A 20,430-nucleotide genomic window follows, 5' to 3' on the forward strand; every position below is an offset into this window, starting at 1 on the left:
ACATATAAATAGCATGAAAGAAGATCCACGCTGCCTGCCAGAACTGTCATTCTGGTAGCATCACAGATATCTCTCTAAGCTTTCCGACACACTCTGTCTTTCATTGGGAGGGAGAGAAACGTCAAAAGATAATGGCTGGAATACATAGATGACAACAGATCCTTTCACAGGCAGGCAGGGATAGAGGAACCAGTATGTCAGGGCTGAGCTGGTAGCCAGAAAGGACTCGCATGCAGCACCTAAGTGGAGGGTGAGAAAGGACGGGGGATATGGGCACAGACAAGACCTGTGCGCAAAGAGCCGTGACAAAATGATGATGGCGATGGCGACGAGGGGAGATGGCAAAGCCCATGTCAAGTTTTCAACGCGCTGGGTTAAGGGGCGGGAGGGATTTAGCATGACATGTAACAGAAAATATAATACATAATAAGGGCAATGCAATGGAAAGGAAACAAAAAAAATTGAGGAGGCACTTGGATATCATGAAAAGAAAAATAACTATCCAGTTCATAAAGGTTTCTGATAAAAAGATTACATTAGGCCAAAGCGACCTGCTCCTAACCCCTGATGAGCGCTCCTTCCCTGCTGAGAGCACTGGCACTCGATTCCAGGAGGCCCCGTTGCCGTCCCGTGTCTCCCTCCATGTAAAGGGACTTTGTTCGGGGCATTTCCATGATGAAATGTGAAGATGCCCTTGGGAGACATGCAGCTAGGTTATTCTCCATAGGTAACCTACCATCACAGGGTCAGAGCAGATGACAAGGTTCTGTCAGCCAGTGGGGAAATTAATGATTCAACCCCAGCACAGAGGGAGGATAAGAAAGTCAAAGAGACGGGGAGGGCTTTGGGGCAGGAGGTGGGGCGGGGTGTGGTGAGTCGGTTGACTGATGTAAAAATATAAAATAAACAAGATATACTCCATTTAGCTCAACTAAATATGACACTTGCAAGTTCTCAATTATAATTCCATTGCATTGAAGTGACTTGATTCTTTCAGTCTGATCTTTTGAAATACTTTGTTTTGTAATACTTGAGATTATTATCTATTTAAAACTCCACAATGCAAGTTGTGATTTATTTATTATTTATAGTTAGTTTGCATCAATAAGTAATTGGTAGATTTGAAATGAAAAGCCATCAGAAAATTCCTTGATTGGTTATGACAGAAAATAATGTAACCATTTATTTATTGTGAAAATGAGCATCTTTATTCATTGTGACAAATTTGAAAAAGACATACTTTTTTTTTGCAACAAACTAATTTCTTGACTATGGCGCAGCAGGTTAGGTGTAAGGTTCCTCGAGTGCAAAGGACCTGAGGTTGAAAAAACTTTCCAATAGATAAAAGGCTAAAATGTCACAGAAATCTTCATTCATCTGCATGAATACCAAAAGTTGTTGGGGGGGGGGTTGTTGTTTTTTTTAACAGGGAATGAGTTCAGGAGCTACTCTCCGATGATCGCAGGGGTGAACTCTTGTTATTGTAGTACTAAAGCCAGCCACTGTGTGTATGTATGTATTCCTGTGTAGGTACAGGACAACATTTAACCTCCCTGCAGACTACACAACAGAGTGTGAATGAATACTATATTTCTATGTCACTGCACTAATTGGGGCACGGACGCGGCGCACCAGGGTATTTCATTTGAGAGACCGAGAGCTCCTGAGGCATTGGGCTGGGTATTTATTGCCCAAGGCCAGTGCTGTCACGACCTGCATACAGCCTAACCTTGTCAGACATGAAATCTGCATCACGCTCAAATTGATGTTTTACTATGTGACACATTATGAATATTACATTACAGGACCGTAGACGTTGTCAGTCAAAACAGAACAGCTTTCCTCACCAGTAAGATAAGCTCGCGAGGCGAAGGGAGACGAGGAGGAGAAGGAGGGGGGAGAAAAAGGCAGAAGGGGAGGGCAAGTGAGAGTGGGGAACAGGGTGGGGGTATGGGTGTGTGTGTGTGGTGGGGGCAAGAAGAGAGAAGAAAGAATATTCAAGAAAGGCATGAGTGGTAAATGATTAATAGGCAACACAGAGTCAGAAACAAGCACTTAGGGCTAAAACAGACAAAAGAGAGTATGCTTTTCGCCTTTTATCGCATTTCATGTAAAGGACCCTGACAAATGGTGGTCATATTGCATGGCTTCAGGCCGAGCGTGATGTTTAATGCATCATCTGCTCTGGTAAGGCAGGGTAGTAAACACTCATTTGTGGTGGTGACTAGTCACACATGAAATCCATTTTGCAAACTGGAGTGTAGAAGGGCCGGTTGACAAAGCTTTTAGAGTGATGTGGTTGAATCCGCAGTCTGCTTGTGAAATGTTAAGAGTTGGTTATTTGAAAAAAAGAAAAAAAAAAAAGAAGGAACATCTCTAAACCCATTACTTATAAAAAGCCATCACTCTAAACATTTCAGTATCGAAACTGACCTGGCCTAAAAACACAGTGAGGATGAAATGATTATCTGTTTAAACCAAGGTTGGAGTCACTATTTCAGGTGTCAAGTAAAATAATTAAAACCATGCTTGAATACAGTGCAGTAGTCTGCCAGATACAAGTAGGTGGTGTGTGCCTCAGGTTTGTTTTGGGTTGGTGAAAACATGACAGAAGGCCGTCGACAGAGATTTTATCAACTTGTCTGAGAACTGAAGTCTGAAGCTTGGTGACGACAATAAACAATAAGCTTGGTGACAACAATAAATTCAATTCATTCATTAGTGTTTGGAAACAATAATAAAGACAGCACAGAGCCAACAGAAGATCTTTAATGGCCAAATATGCCGTGACTCATGTATTTAAATAAAGCATTTATTATGTTTTTATATGCAGAACAATCTAAATGAAAACTGCTATAAAAAACGTACATCGATTTATTGTGCACATAATCAAGCACTTAGAATTTTTGCCCTCTTGGCTTATATTTATTATTTTGCTATGAGACTACATTTTATTGGAGCTGACCTCAAATACTGCTAAATATATTTTTTCTAAAGAAAGCCAAACGTTGTATAACATATGGTCGTGATAATTGTGAGATGTATATGGAGGTGAACACCCTCAAAAATTACTATCAATATAAAGCATTAGGCAGGAACAGAAGCTTTTATTTGTGGCTTCAAAAGATCTCCGTGTATTCCTAAAGCCTATTTTAACAATACTGTGGTTAATACTAACATTCTGTGAAGGGAAATTGCATACAATTGCATCTTTATAAGCCATTGAAACTCATTTTTCCATTTCATATTTATTCCTCAGTCGTGCGGGACATCATCCCAGTCGGTTCGTGTCGTGACAGACCTGTATCTCTGATAGTCGTCCTCGTCCTTATCCGGGCTGACCAGCTGGTTGGGACAGGCCTCGTTTCCCAGCAGGCTTAGGTAGTGCAGTGACGGGGTCACATCAGCCAAGTGTTCCAGCAGGGCCTCGATATCAGTCAGGTGTCAAAGGGCGGATGTCAAGGACCTAGCACTGTTAATTACATTAGCATTTACTACCCACACAGCCCCTCCCAGGCCTGTCTGCACTAAAACACTTCACTGTCAAATTTACCGAGGTGCTCAAAGAGTCTAGTCAGTAGCTTTGTGAGACTGGGCAGACTGAGGGGCAATTTAAGGTGCAGGCTTTGGCATATAGTAGTGACACAATTTGGCTCCTGCTCGCTCTCTTTCTCTCGATCTCTTTCATTTCCTAGGTGGCCGGGTGCAGAACAGTGACAAAATGATGGATGCCCTGCGGTTCAAACAGTCCGTGCTTCTCAGAGCTGTGCTGTGGAAAACTTTTGCGAAACGTGGAAAAAACAAACAGCCCCTAAGCAGGCACATTCATCACTAATACATTCACTTGGAAAATTGAGCCCCAAAGTGTCAAAATACAACTGCACTAATGCGGCGCTCCAGCTTTAAAATGGCACTGTGCCACGACAGGATGTACATAATTGGCCTATTAGCATGTGCCGACCACTTCACAACCAAACTCAGCACACAGTCCCAGATGCACACTTCAAGGAGTCCCAGTTTTAATGTTGACTCTGGAAGTGTGTGCGTGTGACTGTGTGAGCAAGCAAGCATCGTTACCCAGTAGGATCTGCATAACCAGAGGAAAACAGGACACATAGCTAAACCTGTTCTGAAACTTAGAGGGGGAAGTTCACACTTCTGACTGATCATAAACAGCTTCGCAACATGTCGGTGTCTTGAATTTGGGCTGGCTGTGCAGAGCTCTGGTTTTAACATGTTTACAATGTGTGGCGGAGAAAACGCAAACAACCTTTATCATTAGAGAGAGACGAGTGTATTTAGAGGCATGCCTAATGCACGTGATCTCAGTGAGGAAAAAAAAATAGTGAAGTGAAGCACAATGGAAGTGCAAATAATCATCTTTAATTCCAACATAAAAAAAACCCCAAATGAAGATAAGATCAATGTCTCACTGTTGACGTTGTGATAATCAAACTTTTATACTATGTTGAAAAAAAATCTGCTGCGTTGCCTGTAAAATCTGAATCCACTAGAGGTCCCTGTGGTTCAAAATCTAGTCCTGTGTGCAGCCCAGTGACAGGCAAGATTTTCTCCTCTGTTTTTTCCACATGCAGTGCTCCCTGCAAAGCAATGGCTGGGCAAACTACTTTACAGAACTGTAGTAGAGAGAAAGAAAACAACCCCCCCCCCCCCCAAAAAAAAAAAAGTATAGACTGTTCCTGTTACTTACGCCTTTAATTTGTCTCTGTGTAGTAAGATCAAAATGAGAGAGTGAGTGTGTGATTTTCTTTGAAAGGATATGTGGTTCTTATTGAGTGTCAGGGTGTGAAGGTTATGTAGCCTGGGCAACTGGAGGTCATTTCCAAGCAGATTGTTGTCGACGACCAGCTCTTCCAGCTCAGTGAACATTTTGAGGCCTGCCAGTGACCTGCAATGATAAGGAAACAGGAAAACTGTTATGGCTTTAAATCTGGTCAACCGTTATTGTGCAGAAATAAATATTTCAGCCTCTCTTTCATGCGGCGGGAGAGTGTGGGTCCGGGCCTGTCAGGGAAGTGAATGACAAGAATTAGTGGTGCTGAGCTCCCCTGGCATGGTGAGGCATCCTTCAGCGGCTGGCAGGATGAGGGATGGGGGTCACTTGTGAGTAGCCAGGATTCAAAACAAAAGGCTTCAGAAATGCGGCGGGCAGGATGAATTTGTCAATGTCTTGTGCCTTGAGGCGCCCAGTTTCGCCTGACCCTAACCCTCCATTCCCAAGACAAATCACTCTGTCACAGTTCACCTTCACTCCCCAGACACAAATTTAACTTGTCATCCATCATTTTCACAGAGGAACTGGAATACACTCGCAATCACAGATGGAATGGAAGGAAAACTTTTTTCTTTTTTTTTTAGTGCAGTGATAGGGGCTAGTGTTGAGACTTCAAACATCAAAGGACTTTTTTCCTCCTCTACAGGAAGCATTTTGCCTTTCTGCTCCGTTTTATGACGCATTGCAAAGCGAGGTGAGAGGTCATCGCAACTCTTTTCCTCCGTCTCTCTCACACGTATACACATTCACACAGGCATAAAAATGACAGAGGGCGGTGTTAGAAGTAATGTCAGGGCCCTGCAAAGTTCAAGTCATAGAAGCCGTACTACAGCAATGTGTGTGTTGTCTAATCCTTCACACTGTCAGCGTGCCATGTTAAAGTGTCCTGGGTGACTCCATTGACATTTAAATCTGACAGAACACAGAGAGTGTACCTCTCAAGACCTCTTACTCACACTTCACACAACAGACCTTTTTAATTTAACATGCTGTTTTGAATTATTGATCACATTTGCGAGTCCCAGTTATTAATTCCAAGAATTACACCAAGCACCTACATTGTATTTAGTGAGTTGTCTTGTAAAATTCATCTGCACAGAGATGTACAAAACAGCCAACAAAGCATATTTTTACATAAAATTAGACATTGTTGAATGAAGGGAGTCATTTCTTACAATAAACATTGATCAAATTAGATTATAAAAATATTATAACGTTATAATGGGTGCCCTAAGTGTAACAAGTATGATTGTTGCTGTACTTTTTAAAAGGACTACGTTTACAGGGAAAACCTATAACTAGTACCCTTTAGGTAATGATTATTCCTTTTTTATGACACTGGTGATCATCTATACTATTTTAGCCGACTTAGGGCCGCTGGGAATTGGATTCAATCCCAGCTGGTAACAATGGGTACCTACAAGAACTTTTTACACTTGGCATTTAACAGCAAATGCAAGTTTTTCAATGAGAAAAAAAAACGCATGCATGCAGAGTGAGAACACTGCTTAAAAAAACAACCTAAGCCCAGACGAATTGGAGATGTTGAGAATGTTACCCATGACACCACTGTGTGGTTCCATGGGGACTTTAAGCAGAATAAAATATACAGAAATATGTGTGAAAAAAATCCTTATTATGTAAAATAGCATGAAGATATCACCATGTTACAAAATAACTACTCATGGAGTAGTAGTAGAACACTGTTCTTTTTAACTAAATGATTAAATGAAAAGAATCGCTTGTGTAGACAGAGTCAGTCTCGATTGTTAAAAACTCACACAACTGCATATGATGAACATGAAGCACGAACTCTGATCTACAAAGAAAATATTTTCAGTTGTCTTCTCGAATGGAAGAAAAAAAGACAAATCAGCACATTTGTTGTTGACTTGAGAGGAAGGCAAACTGAGCCGGCTCATTTTAAAAGACACCAACATTTTGCAAACGCGCACGCACACACTTGATACCCAGAACAACAACAGCTGACAGCCTCTAGCCAGCGTGTTGGCAAAGCCGCCAACTGACAACCTCTTATCAGGTCTGATTAATACACTGGCGAGATGGATGAACAGAGGGATGTGCCAGTTTTTATGAAATCCTTCATTAGCTAGTGTTTTCACCCCATGCCATTTCTCATTTATAAAAGTAAGAAGGCCTACTCAGCAGTATATTAAGTATATTTACTCATATAGAGAATACGAGCAAACACCAGGTGTAGTTGCCAATTAATTCTGCACCCACTCGAAAGTCTTGACACTTTTGTATGGTAGAATAAAGTTAAAAAGTAGAAGTAGAATAGATGTAACTTGGCGGCTGTATTCCAAAGCCAGAAGCAGGCAATCCGCCTTCTATTGTTTTTCAGCACGGTTATTGTTTTGGAAGTGACAGGAAACTCGACACAACATGTAGTTAATCTGCAAATACAATCTTTGTTAATGTGTAGTTAGGCACAATTGTGTACCACAAAAATGAACATTAATTCATTTACCGTGTGCGAAGATTGCTAACAAACTATTGCCACCTGTATATACGTGTGTGTGTGTGTGTGTGTGTGTGTGTGCATGCGTGGGTGTGCATATGTGTGTGTATGATGGGTTGCAGTCCTGTGGGTTATGTTATTAGCTGCTCGGTTAAAGGGAGCCGCATGGCACAGGAGGGAGCCTTATTAATTGTTGTTTTCATGTCACCACTACTGCGTGCACTGGCTGATTTAATCAGTTAAATTCACAGCCAGGGGAGAGCCACTGAGTCCCATCCAGCATTAGCTACAGTACGGGGATTGAACTTCTAATGTGCTCCAGCTTTCTAAGCTCCCTCTGCAAACTTCCATAGCTGGTTTCATTACTTTTTATAAGCTTTCTTGTTTTAATATGTGCCTTGGAAAACTAACAAAGTTTAAGCCTCGCAGTAAAACTTCTCTCACCAAAAAAAACAAAAAAAAACTGAGCTGGAGTTAGTAATAATACTAATGGCCATAACTGACTTGAATCCCAATGCTATTTAGATTTGGAGAATGACAAACAGGCCATACAATACACCCTAACACCACAATGAAAGCAAGTGAAACACTTTTATTGCTATGTTGTTTAATCTCTCTCCTTCAGAAAAGTCTGAAGACAGGGGCAATAATTACATTGACTAACGCACTTTTAGATTTTATGCAAAACTAATGTAATTTCATCCAAATGTGAGCTCTATAAAGGAAAGCGTTTTGAGACTAAGTATATGTAAACAGAAGAGAGACCATTTTTAAAGCACTGCAGGAAAATAGTCTAACACACTCATGTTGGATTGTCTGTAAATAAAATAATAATAAAAAAAAAAAAAAGATTTCCATTAGTGCACGATCAGCTGGCGTTATTTGAACATTTACTGAGGAGAGAGCGAGGGAGACAGAGACAAAGGGAGGAAGGAGGTAGCTTTAACGAGGTGAGGCGGTGAATCCTCTCCTTGTTAAGATAATTATGATCAGCCTCATTGTCAGAGCTAATACTTCACACGGGCTGTCTTTACGCTTTGACTACCACTTAGCCTGTATAAGCCCACCTTCATACATCATACGGCCCTGTGTGCATCAGTGTGTGTGCGCTTTTAGGCTTGCATAAGTGGCGCTTGTATGTGTTGAAACCTCCATTATCTGCAAATATCCAGTCTGGTGCACACGCGGAGCAGATATAGTAATATTCAGCTGGAGCAGAAATCGGGGAAGCAGGGGAGGATGTGAGAAACCAGACAAGGACACGGGAGAGGAGACACTGACCCGGAGAGCCGTCTCACCAGATCAATACACTAATACTGATGCAGACATAGTGATTGATAAACCACTGCTGACAACAGAGGGAAGAAAACTCTCGACCATTATTGGCTGAAATGTCAGTCACTCCTGCCAATGGTGTGCACCAGTGTCATGTCGGATATCCTCAGGCAATACAGGAAAAATGAAGAGCAGCAGTCTTGGCTCTTTTACATGTGATACACCGTTGTCCTCCTGATGCTGACGGATCCGTTTCTAAATAATGATTATTGGTCTTTTTGAAATACTCTGGCGATGAGCTGTCAAATATAGAGTTTTTCTAAGCTATATATAACACGGTTATAATGACAAACTGTATAATGTAAACTTTGATGGTTATGTGATTTTCCTTGCAATCTCCTTTTTTGGGGTTTTATAGCAACTTGAATGAGTGCATTGAAGCCATTATAGAAGCTGCATTCGTGCTGCAGTTCTTGGTGCTAAATTCTGATTTCTTAAGGAGATCAAATTTATTTGAGTGAGTCTCATCTCAATGACCTGGAAGTTGCATACATGTGATTTGGCCGTTCAGAGGGCGGTTGCATACATATTACATATCACATACATATCAGATTTGATACCACACATGAACAAGGCATTCAGAAAGTAAAAAAAAAGATTGGACATTGGTCACTTGTCAGCAAAAAGGTGGAATTGGGTTACATTTCCCTGCCTGAGCTATCAAAAGTGGTTTACTTTCATTTACAGTTTTTTTTTTTTTGTAACAGAACACCATTATTCAAGCAGTAAACAATTTTCAAAATCTCAAAGATTCCCTGTAGTACCCCCAAGGGTATAAGTCACCCACTTAAAAAAGAAATAATGTAAAACATCCTAAGAGCCTTCTCCATTAATGAACTTGTGGTAAAGATTACAGAAGTGATGTTGCTTCAGCAAACACTTTAATACTTGAATAGTTGTTGTTGTTATTATCCAATGTGCATCAAACATATAGATATGCACTCCAGTTCTATGGAAAGTTGGAAAGCAGTCACAGCTGCAGCAGATCGGGAGCTGAGGTTGGCTTAAAGGCTGCAGTAATGCAGAAAATCAAAGCACTTTTACTCTAAACTGAGGGCAGGAGTTGCAGAGTGACAGGCTTACTGACATCCTGTTCAGAGGGCAAAAGATAAATGCTTGATGAATTGACCAATACTGAGACCATGATAGCCTTCATATGTGCATAATGGACTATTCAAAGCACACTTCAGATTGCCTGCCAGGATAAGGCACTGTAATGAATGATAAAAGGAACTGGACCTGAAACACCCAGGATGTGGACTGGCTTTAATAAACTTAATAAGAACAGTGAATGGAAGACAGTTGGTGAGAGAGAAAAGAAGCCTTATATAGTCAACACATACTGTGAAATATGCGGTGCTTATGTGCAATTGTGTAATAAATCCATATCGTCTAATCTTGTGTTTGAAAACAGTCACTGTAATATACCTGTGTAAGATTAAGCAATTATTTGTACAATTATTTTATTATACACACCCTATGTGCATCCATTAGCACTTTACATGTGGAACAGAAATAAACCACTGAAGATTGTAAAATATATTACTAGATGAAATGGACCACATTGATGACAGCACTTTCAAAACATCAACATACTCCCAACCGATGGCCTTATTAATGAAAATATGTTATCATGTATTTACTCTATTTGTATAACATTTTATAGTCTGTGCAGCTGTTAACACAATAAACAATGGGAATCAGTAAGAATATTTCATACATTGCTGTAACTGAACATAAGTATACTTATAATAACATACAACCATTCAAGGGCCTGAGTGAACTGATTCAACAATCATTGAGTGTGGAGAGTGTAGCATTAAAACAGCGATTAAATATATTTTAAAAATGTAATCTATTAATACGCTAAGTCCACATTAGCACACTTGCATTTCATCACTCTTACCAATGACAAAAAGCACAGCAAAGAACAACCATCACCACAAATAAACATACACAAATACCCAAAATACAGCATCAAAACACCATCAGGATTAAATAAGATGACATTATCTGTAAAGCAAATTAATGCCCTGCAACACCCTGGAGCCCCAAACATCCCTCCTACAACCTCCACACAGTGCTGATCAGGTCTGTTCCAGCACTCTTCCCTCCAGCTACAGTTTATGGCCTATACATGTCTGCGTACATGCATCTCTGATGGCGATAGTGAATTAGACTGTCATTATCTGTCTCTATCTCCCCTCCAGCTCTCCCCCTTCTCACCCTCTGTCTTGATCACATGGAGCCAGTCACCACTCAGCATGGCACTCCTTCCTCTGTGTTGCCAGGCCTCAGGTGGCAGTCATTTAAAGATCACACATCCAGGACACACATAGCCTTCCACTGAATGCATGTCAATTCACACATGGAAAGGGGATTACATGTGTCCTCCCAGGCAGCTGCAAATTACTATTAATGGCAATGCAAATCATTAGAGTACATTTGGCGCCGCCAGCGAATCTGTTCTTTATGTGGCTTCACTCCTAATCTGTTTTGAATACTGTGCTTTGCTTGCTTCTGATAGTCTATGTTGTAGAAGCATCACTAGCTACAAAGCTGTCAATTGGTGGTGGCGTGTCAGATTGAACTTTACAGACGGTTACATCATCTCCAAAAACAAAAATATCTTTTTACAGAGCGGAAAAAAAAACAAACCCAAAAAAACAAAATTTCAAGCAAGAGGAAAATCTGTGAAATATAATTAGGGAAAAAAAAACCTTTGTTGATGAAGAAGTTGAATCTCATCCCTTCATTCTATATGAGGTTATTATGCGAGAGGTGCAAATTCAATTGGTGTAAACGTCTACGTCATGGAGTGCATGTCAGAAATTTAAAGCTTGCTTCTATGTGTTTGAATGATAATGCCACTGTGGGTCCTGTGGTGTCTGAGTTATAGACTACCCCTGTGGATATGCCTGCTGAGTGTGTGAGGTTAATATTCTCTCTCAATGTCATTAGCACTGGCAGAGGGGCTGAGAGCACTGTGGATCAGACGGGGACTGATCCTGTCAATTCATAGAGCCGCTCCACACTTAACACACACATAGATCGAGGGCCAGATAAAATCAAAGGCACTGTACTGAGGTCAGCCTCAACTCGCCTCATGCTTTCCCAAATCCCTGTCTGATTAACGACCCCGGACTGACCCTGGACCAAGGGATAAGGTTTTGACAGACAGTTTCAACCTTATAAGCCTTGCTTGACCCCAGCATGGCCCAGGGTGAAGTCTAAGCTCTAATGACGACCTAACTGAGAGGTAACAGAGGCTCCCAGTGAGGAGAGAAATTGAGAAACTGCTGCTGAAATGGTAGACATCTCTTTTCAAGTTTCACCAAGTGTTGCTCCGCTACAGACAGAATGACAGCAGGCTCCGGTGCACAACACCAAATTGTACGCTGTGAAATACATCATCAGTCTGAAATACATCATCATAGCCAACACAACACTTCCTCTCCTCGCCATGCCTGGACTGTGCTCAGAGTAAGGCCATGTGTCTTGTGAATGTTTGTATTGAAAGATTAGTTGTCTATCCACATGACAAACACCCTCCTCTCTCAGTGAACAGGAGCTGAAAATCAATTCGCTGATGGCATCTCAGTCAGCGAGGACATCAATGCGGCACAAACAAGCACACGCAATCTCTCATGCATGCTACACAAGGCTCACATATCTTTAAGTGTACATAACACCGTAAAACTACTATAATGGGGTCAATCAGGCAAAGCATATAGCAATAACTGCACCTCTGGTAAAGACTTTATCATGATGCAGAAACATATAGGAAATGTATATCATGTAGCAAGAAATGAACTCGTGTATTTCCAATAGAACAAAAAAAGAAAAAAAAATATTAAATAATAGATGCTGTGATGGGTGTGGAAGAATCCCTCAGCGCTGTCTGCCCGTACACTCTGTCATTACAGTGTTCAGGCTCAGTGCTTGTCAACATTTCCCTGAGAGAGGGAGCCATCCCACATTACGTTAGAGTGAGTTCAACTGTCAACTGCCAGCCATTTGTATGCCTCAGCATCCACCTAATAGCAAATAATCACTACCCCGCGCTCTCTTCATGGCAAATGATCGATGTTGTCTTGATGTCTGATGGATGACCCTGCCACAGTGATGTCCAGGCATGCATTAAAAACCACCTCTATGAAAAGGCTGTCAGTGTGATGGAGCAGCGCACACAAAACCACAAGCGTGTACACACACACACACACACACACACACACACACACACACACACACACACACACACACACACACACACACACACACACACACACACACACACACACACACACACACACACACACACACACACACACACACACACACACACACACACACACACACACACACGGGGACTGAGGAATGCATGCTCGCAGATAAAGGAGGAAATGAACAAAGTGAGCGAAAGTAATAATTCAACTCAACAATTTAAGGAAAAAAAAAGTTAATTTCTTTATATTAGTGGAGAATTTTATAATGTGACAGGACCTGTGGTGTGATTGGTAGACAGCATTACTGGAGGTAGAGTACTCCAGTACCACCTGGGATGCCTTCCCTTCCCTCACCCTCTCTCGAAACACACAAACAGCTCCATATTACCCCTCAGTGTTCAGATTAAAATGCACAGCACCACAATCTTTGATCTCCCACTTGCTGACACAAATCCTATCAAGCCTCAACATTTTCCTGCAAAGGTAATTAGTGCTAATTAAAAAGTTTCGAAAGCAGTCTACGGCTGCTGCTGTTGACGCTGCCGCCGCCGCCGGTGCTCAGGCTCGCCCTCCGTCAGATTACCCATCTACCCCCCTCCCCTGCCCTCCGGATGTGTGCGTGTCAGCTGTGTTCCTGCCTCTTCTCTGTTACGAATCTCATAACAAGACAACACTGGCCCGCCTAGCACGTTTGTAGCGGGGGCAAAATCTGGAAGCCCAGTAAGGGGTCTAAGCGGTAGTTCCTCCCCCCTGACAAACCTCTGCTCTGCAGGAGGACATGTAATGACACATGTAACAGATACAAATCCCACAAATAGAACAGGTGTAGTCTTTAATTGGGATATCCTAGCTTGGGGGGGCCTTGTAAACATAAAGTAATTAACATGATAAGCAATACAATTTGTTGAAAATATCACTGCGGAAAAACACATCATTTAGCAATGGCTCTGCTTTGCATAATGATAACAAATACAAAGACCCTCAAATTTAAGTGACTTAATGCACAAACACACTGGTAATTATAGAGCATCTTTTTTCAATTTTTTTTTGGTGGCATTCCAGTAATTTAAGACAAACATAGGACTCGAGCAGTCGAACAGTGCTATCATTCATTTACCGGCCTGCCTTATTGCTTTCATCAAGCCATTATTATGATATAATTAGCTGCCTTTCTGGCATATTATTAAGTGGCTTGCTGAGTGTCAGGTACAGCGTCGTCTCAAAAATGACACACACAAAAAAAGCAGTGTCGTTCCACAGTGTTTCAAAAAGATAATTACATAATCTCAGCATGGAGAGCAAGCAGAAAAGTGATAATTAGACAAGTATTCCTGCCAATTAATGCACCAGGCCTTGTATTTTTCCCATGTGAAACAGAGTTTGCTGCCTAATCTAATATGATTATTTTGCTGATGCAAAATCACTCGAAAGAAATCAATACAGGTGCATGAGATTATGACCGTGGACTCCTAAACATGCAGTAAGTACAGTTTGCCACTATTTAGTAGAAGCTGTAAGATTTTCAGGCCCTCAATGAGCATGACAGTACACACCAGAGGCATGCTTTGCATCCAACAAAAGTATTAATAGGTTTCTCGATTGACACAGAAGTGTGCCAACAAAAAAACAAACAAACCTGCGAAGCAACAAAGTTATTGATTTGACCTTTGGGATAGTTTGTTCTTTCATTGTTGTTGTTGTTGCCTTGTCTTACACCACGAGAGGAGATAATATAACGTCTCACCGCACAAGGCAGTCTGAAATTGAATGCCATCATTTTAATTTAAATGTTACATTCTCCGTGACATCTCTGTCGATGCATAATTGGCACCGAATCCCAGTTTGGATGTACATATTTATCATTCAGCGTGAGACACTCAAAGACACCGACTGATATGCTACTTTGATGGAATGACAGTTAAATGGAGGGAAAAAAAATTGAGCTGCAAATCAACGGTCGCGCTGTCAGTAAAGGTTTTTGTCAAAAACTTCCACATAAATATGCAAAATTAGAACTAGCAAACAAGCTGTATGCCAGAATCAATGCCCTTGCTCCAAAAGTCGGTAAATAGGCTCCTTGTCCGAGGAGTGTAACATTACGACCGACAAAAAAAGTAAGCAATGGATATTTACTGTGAGAATGTCCATTTCATTATGAAAACTCCAACTATTTATGATGCAACACATCATCTTAAAGTTATGCTTAGTCTATGTGTCGTTTACATGCAATGTCTACTCTAAATGCGAGTACGTTGTTTGCTTCTTTACATCATATTAACAAACTGCAATTTTTTTTTTCGTGCTTTTTTTTTCTTTTTCATGCTTCCTCTGACTTATATTGAATCATTGTTGCTTTGCATTTGTTTGTCTGTTGACAGATAACCATCAACAGCGACATTTCATTCAGCTCAGGTGTGTACTCAGTTATGGACAATGGCTGACTCTGGAACACGTCACCAGTCTATCACAGGATAAACACAGAGACAAGCACGCGCACGCGCACACACACACACACACACACACACACACACACACACACACACACACACACACACACACACACACACACACACACACACACACACACACACACACACACACACACACACACACACACACACACACACACACACTATGGGTTATTTTAGAGTCATCAATAATCCTCAAATACATATTTTTGAGCTGTGAGGGATAAACCTGAGTACCCAGAATATTCAAATGTACACACAGGCAGAACATGCAAATTCCATAAAGTAAGGCTTCCACTGGATCACCATGTTTTTGTGACCCAGCATCATTACATATTTTTTGGAGTAATTTTCTCACCTCAAAATAAAATTTGAATGGTAACACCGAAAGGCTGAGTTATGCTTCTCCGTCAGAAAGACACAAATGGCAGTCCGTTGCCTCAACGCCATTTTGGACCTTCCAAAATTCCGAGTCGGTAATTCACTGTGATGACGCTCGAGGGCGTTGGCTTTCTGAAATATCTGTCGTGATCCAGCATGAAAGTTGTTGGTAGTGTTTACTATCCTGTAGCAGATGGTGTGTTGTGGCACACTTGGACATTGCTTGCAGCATTTGCAATTTAAATGTGACTTGTTATAGATAATCGTTCTACTGTTTTCAACTAAACCATGTTTTATTGTGTGTGTATATGAAACAAACCAGAAAAGCTGAATATCAGAAATGATGTCGGGGAGTGGGCCGATCACAGTCCTTGAGGTCTGCGCCACTTTGATAGTTACATGTCTAATGTATAGTTATAACTTCTGGACACAGAACCAGTGTTGCGTTGTCGTCAATGTGACGCGGTAAAATGAAATTGACCTTCATCTTCATTGACTAAAGAACCGGTTCATCTCCACCAGGAACACAGCCGTAACAATAAAGATGACACAAACTTTGCAGTTTTTCCTAACTGAAGTTGTAGTTTCCATTCGTGACAGCTGAAACTGAGGCATGTGTGAGCCTCTCCTCCCAGTGTATGCCAAAAGCAGCAATGCTACTCCCACAGAATAAAAAAACTTAGACCTTTCACTCTATCTCTTTCACTTTCTCCTCACTGTCTCCCACTTCTCGCTTCTCTCCATGTCTCACCGCTGGCCCATTACCTTTACAGAGTGAGGCTCATTAAAGAAGGCAAGTTGAGTAAAATCTTTCTGTAATTCAGCAGAGGTGAATTGCTGTCAACATCATTAACCGTCATTTCTCCAACTCACTTCGCTACTTATGAAGTGTTCTTTATTGTGTAATGATCCAAATCGTCTCTCTAAATCGCCCCTCTTCAAAGGCCCTGGAGGACATACCACCCATGCAGTTGGCTGACATGCTCGAGGGCCAGATTAAACGTGGCTCCATCATTACATTCCTCTTTGTGGTTAAACACATTGAGCATTTCACCCATGCAGTTAAGCTTACAGGTCCGGGTTCTCAGAAGGAACAGAGCAGAAGAGAGATCAGCAGACCAAAAGAGCTCAAGGGAAGAGTACTGTTTTTTCCACACATGGTGGTGAAGTCATATCATTTCGCATTAGAAGAGCACAACTCTTTTTCTATGTTTTACCATAGTTTACAGGTGGTTTTCCGATCCATTAAAGACATTGGTCCTAGTGGCTCCATGGCTAATTATGGTGAGAGCTGCCCTGCTTGTCATGCTCGATGTCCTCTGAGTTCTGTCTTAAGAGAAGCTCTCTTTGTCCCTCCACCATTGTGTCCCCCCCAAGTGCTCAGTATCATGCTATGCGATGTCCCCCAGGCCTTGTGTTGGGGAAAGCCTCTTTTGTGAGGTAACCATTGTGTGTCCCAGCGTTGAACCCCCTGCTAGGTAGGAACACAGAGAAAGTGCAGCAGGGGAATGCTTCTCAGAGCCCTAAGACCTACAGTAAATCTTCAAACAATTTAGACAAACAAAAACGGCTGCTGTGCTGTGGTGAGAGCAGACAAGGAAAAGCAGATGAATAAGCAACATCAATTACTGGGGCTTTGACCTGCAAGCCCCCACACCATGGCACACATTTCACACCAAATCGCCCCAGATTGAAGTTGACACTGCTGGAGTGGAAACACTGACCCCTCACAAAGCTAGCGCTTCAAACTTGAGAGCAGAGAAAGGCAGGGGGCATTGACAACCTACATAGACCAAGGCCAATGTGGAGAGGAGACAAGCAGGAGGGGTATGAATTAAAGCGCGCGCATACATACACATACGCGCACACGCACACGCACACGCACACACACACACACACACCCACACACACACACACACACACACACACACACACACACACACACACACACACACACACACACACACACACACACACACATAATGGGTCCTAGTTTGTTTCAAAGTGAGACAAAATGGCTCAATTTGAGCACTTAGGCCATCGAATTGGGCCAGCTGAGGTACAAGAGGAACATACGAGGGGACAACCGCATCAGGCCACTGATGAGTGGCCTGTGAGGGGAACAAAGCTCGATGTCCAACAGGCTTACCAGTGAACTTGAGCTAGACCGGACCCTCTTAAAAAAAAAAAAAAAAAAAAAAAAAAAGTGTTTTAGCATCCCTGCTTTACCCCACAAAAGTGCTGCTTCCACTAAAGCCCTTTTGCTCGGGCACATAAAGCCCACCTCTACTTTGTAGGACTGGACAAAGGGAAAATAAACACATGGGTCACATTTGTTCAACACACAAAACATCATTGGAATAAAAAGTTTGTGTAAGATCAGAGATGTGACTTGAAGTTTTACCTCTTACTTCACAACTGATCACCTTAGATTAAAAAACCCCCAGAACAAAACAGTTTCATTATCATTTTGACAGAAAGAGCATGAAAAGGGTGTCTCCAAAGGTGAGAAAACATCACACAATCCTATCACAGTTTGTCAATACAGTGTTAATTAATCTAATAACAAAGTGCTCTGAAAAACAGGTCCCAAACTGACAAGAAGACATGCAGTCTCGCAGCAGCATACCAGCACTTTGACACATTTGGGGGCATCGGGCTCTAGATAGAGACAGTCCTAACAATCTCCCAATTAGCCAGAGGGAAAGCAGAAAATATGTCTTGGGTTCATGGAGCAAGCGTGAAAGTTAATAATATGACATGGCACACAAAAACAGAGCAGGTCTTTTTATAGCCACATGTGAAAATGAAGCAAAACTATAAAGGAACAAGGAGGAAAAGAGAGGTGTCGTCTTTTAAAGGAAAATAAATCTTTTCATGGTCTTTCTGTTATTGGTATGTTGATGCGATGAATGTAATTGACACTCAACAGTAACAAAAACTATGAGGAAGATAGATGCAACAATTATTAAAAAAAAAGATAAGAAAAGATGAAAGTGTATCTTTCATTGAAAGCAATGAATGGGAGCATTAAACTAAATGGGCTCAAAATCACTGAAATGCTTGAAATACTCTAATAACTTCATTTGATGGATGCATATATGTATATCAGAATATATCATTATGTGTATTTAAACTCTGCTTTTAAACATCCTTCTATTATAAACCAAAAAAAAAAGATCAAATTATTTTGGATGATAAGCTGAAACAAGAGACAAAGGTTAAAATGTACTGTATAGCTTCCTTACTCTTGATAATTTCCCATTTAATAATATGAACATTATGGAAGTCATTAGCAAATTTAATGAAAGCCTTAAAAAACCAATTTTGCCTGCATGAAACCGTGACACATTGACAGACAGACTAGGCGGGCTGTCAGACAGGGCAGACCATTATATCCAAAGAAAATCAGATCCCAACATTATCACCAACTATTTAACTCATCTAAAAGCTCTACATGCTCCACTAATGTAAAGAGCTTATGTTAGAGCACCTGTTTCAAACAATGAACCCCTCCCCACACACATCACCACCACCTCACCCCCCTGTTCACCACCACCACGCTGCGACTCCCCCAAATCACAGACATTCAAACAGAATGATAATGGAGCCGATGCCAGTGAGTCAGTCAGTCAGTCAGTCAGTCAGTCAGTCAGTCAGCTGTCTTTGCAAATGGAAATCTGCAGAAAGGTGGAGATGGGAATCATTTCATCTAGTTGACACACATTACAACAGAGAATTTCAAAAGAGTAAGATGGAAGCTCTCAGGTCAATTATGGTGTCAGGGCTGTCATCTTGCAATGAAATATATACCTTTGAAGAACACTTTACTCAAGGGATGGGGTAAAAAGGATGGGGAGATGTACTGTTTAACCCAGAGACCATATAAGAATATCGCAGATGATGGAGTAAAATGTGGCATGATAATGGACCATTTTCACAGAGCACACTTTGTCAAAAGGGACAGACTACACCCACCTTCTGAAAGGTAGTATCAAGAAATATTATTTTGGTGGCTGCACCTGATTAATGGCTTCTACTGAAATAAGGTGCTTGGCTATTAGCAGTCATTAAGATAATGGGCAAAGGTAATCTTTAATATCTGTTTTAGGCTGTCAAACTTCAGTCACGCCATCTGATTATTCAGGGTTTTAATTAAAGAAAAAAAAAAAATCAAGCCTGAACAACTAAGCTGAAACGGTGGAAAACCCCCATATTTTCCGTTAAATTGCAAACTTTAAATACGGCACATATATCAAAGCAGAGGACTTTATGTTTCTCCAGTCCCTTGTCTTGATTCCAGCTTCCGAATGTAAATGTGCTCGCCCTCTGTTCAAGATATAAAATACTAACCTTGAGACAGTGAATGACAGAGGGAATTATGGGTAATTGTAGTGTCAGAAGAGAAGACAGCTGTATGATGAGATTCTGTGTCATTTAGACAATCAGAAACTTAAGAGGCAGTGTGACACATTTCTCCCCCTCCATCCGACAGGGCTCCTGACATGGCTGGTGATAATTTCCAGGAGAGAGAAAAAAGGGGAGATAGAAAAGAACGAGGAGAGAGAGCGAGAGAGAGAGAGAGAGAGAGAGAGAGAGAGAGAGAGAGAGAGAGAGAGAACGAGAGAGAGAGAGAGAGAGCACAAATGAAAATGGAAGTCACAGAAAGAAAGGTGTGATTTCTCTTCTTCCATATGCAGCATGGGCCAAGTGATACCCCGTGTGCCGCATTCATTGCTGGAA

At 41.4% G+C, this 20,430-nt stretch overlaps 1 protein-coding gene across 1 annotated transcript in view; it reads right to left on the reverse strand.

Annotated features, from left to right (window-relative positions):
- Positions 1-20,430, reverse strand: part of lrmda (leucine rich melanocyte differentiation associated) — a 209,913-nt gene that overhangs the window by 65,465 nt on the left and 124,018 nt on the right. Inside the window, exons 3-4 of the mRNA XM_080507114.1 lie at positions 4,783-4,909; positions 3,302-3,441 (exon numbers count right to left, since the gene is read on the reverse strand). Of these exons, the coding sequence (XP_080363240.1) occupies positions 3,302-3,441; positions 4,783-4,909 (267 nt within the window). The remainder of the gene's footprint in view (positions 1-3,301; positions 3,442-4,782; positions 4,910-20,430) is intronic.

The sequence above is a fragment of the Blennius ocellaris genome (genome assembly GCF_963422515.1).
Source record: "Blennius ocellaris genome assembly, chromosome: 13".
Taxonomy (NCBI): Eukaryota; Metazoa; Chordata; class Actinopteri; order Blenniiformes; family Blenniidae; genus Blennius; species Blennius ocellaris.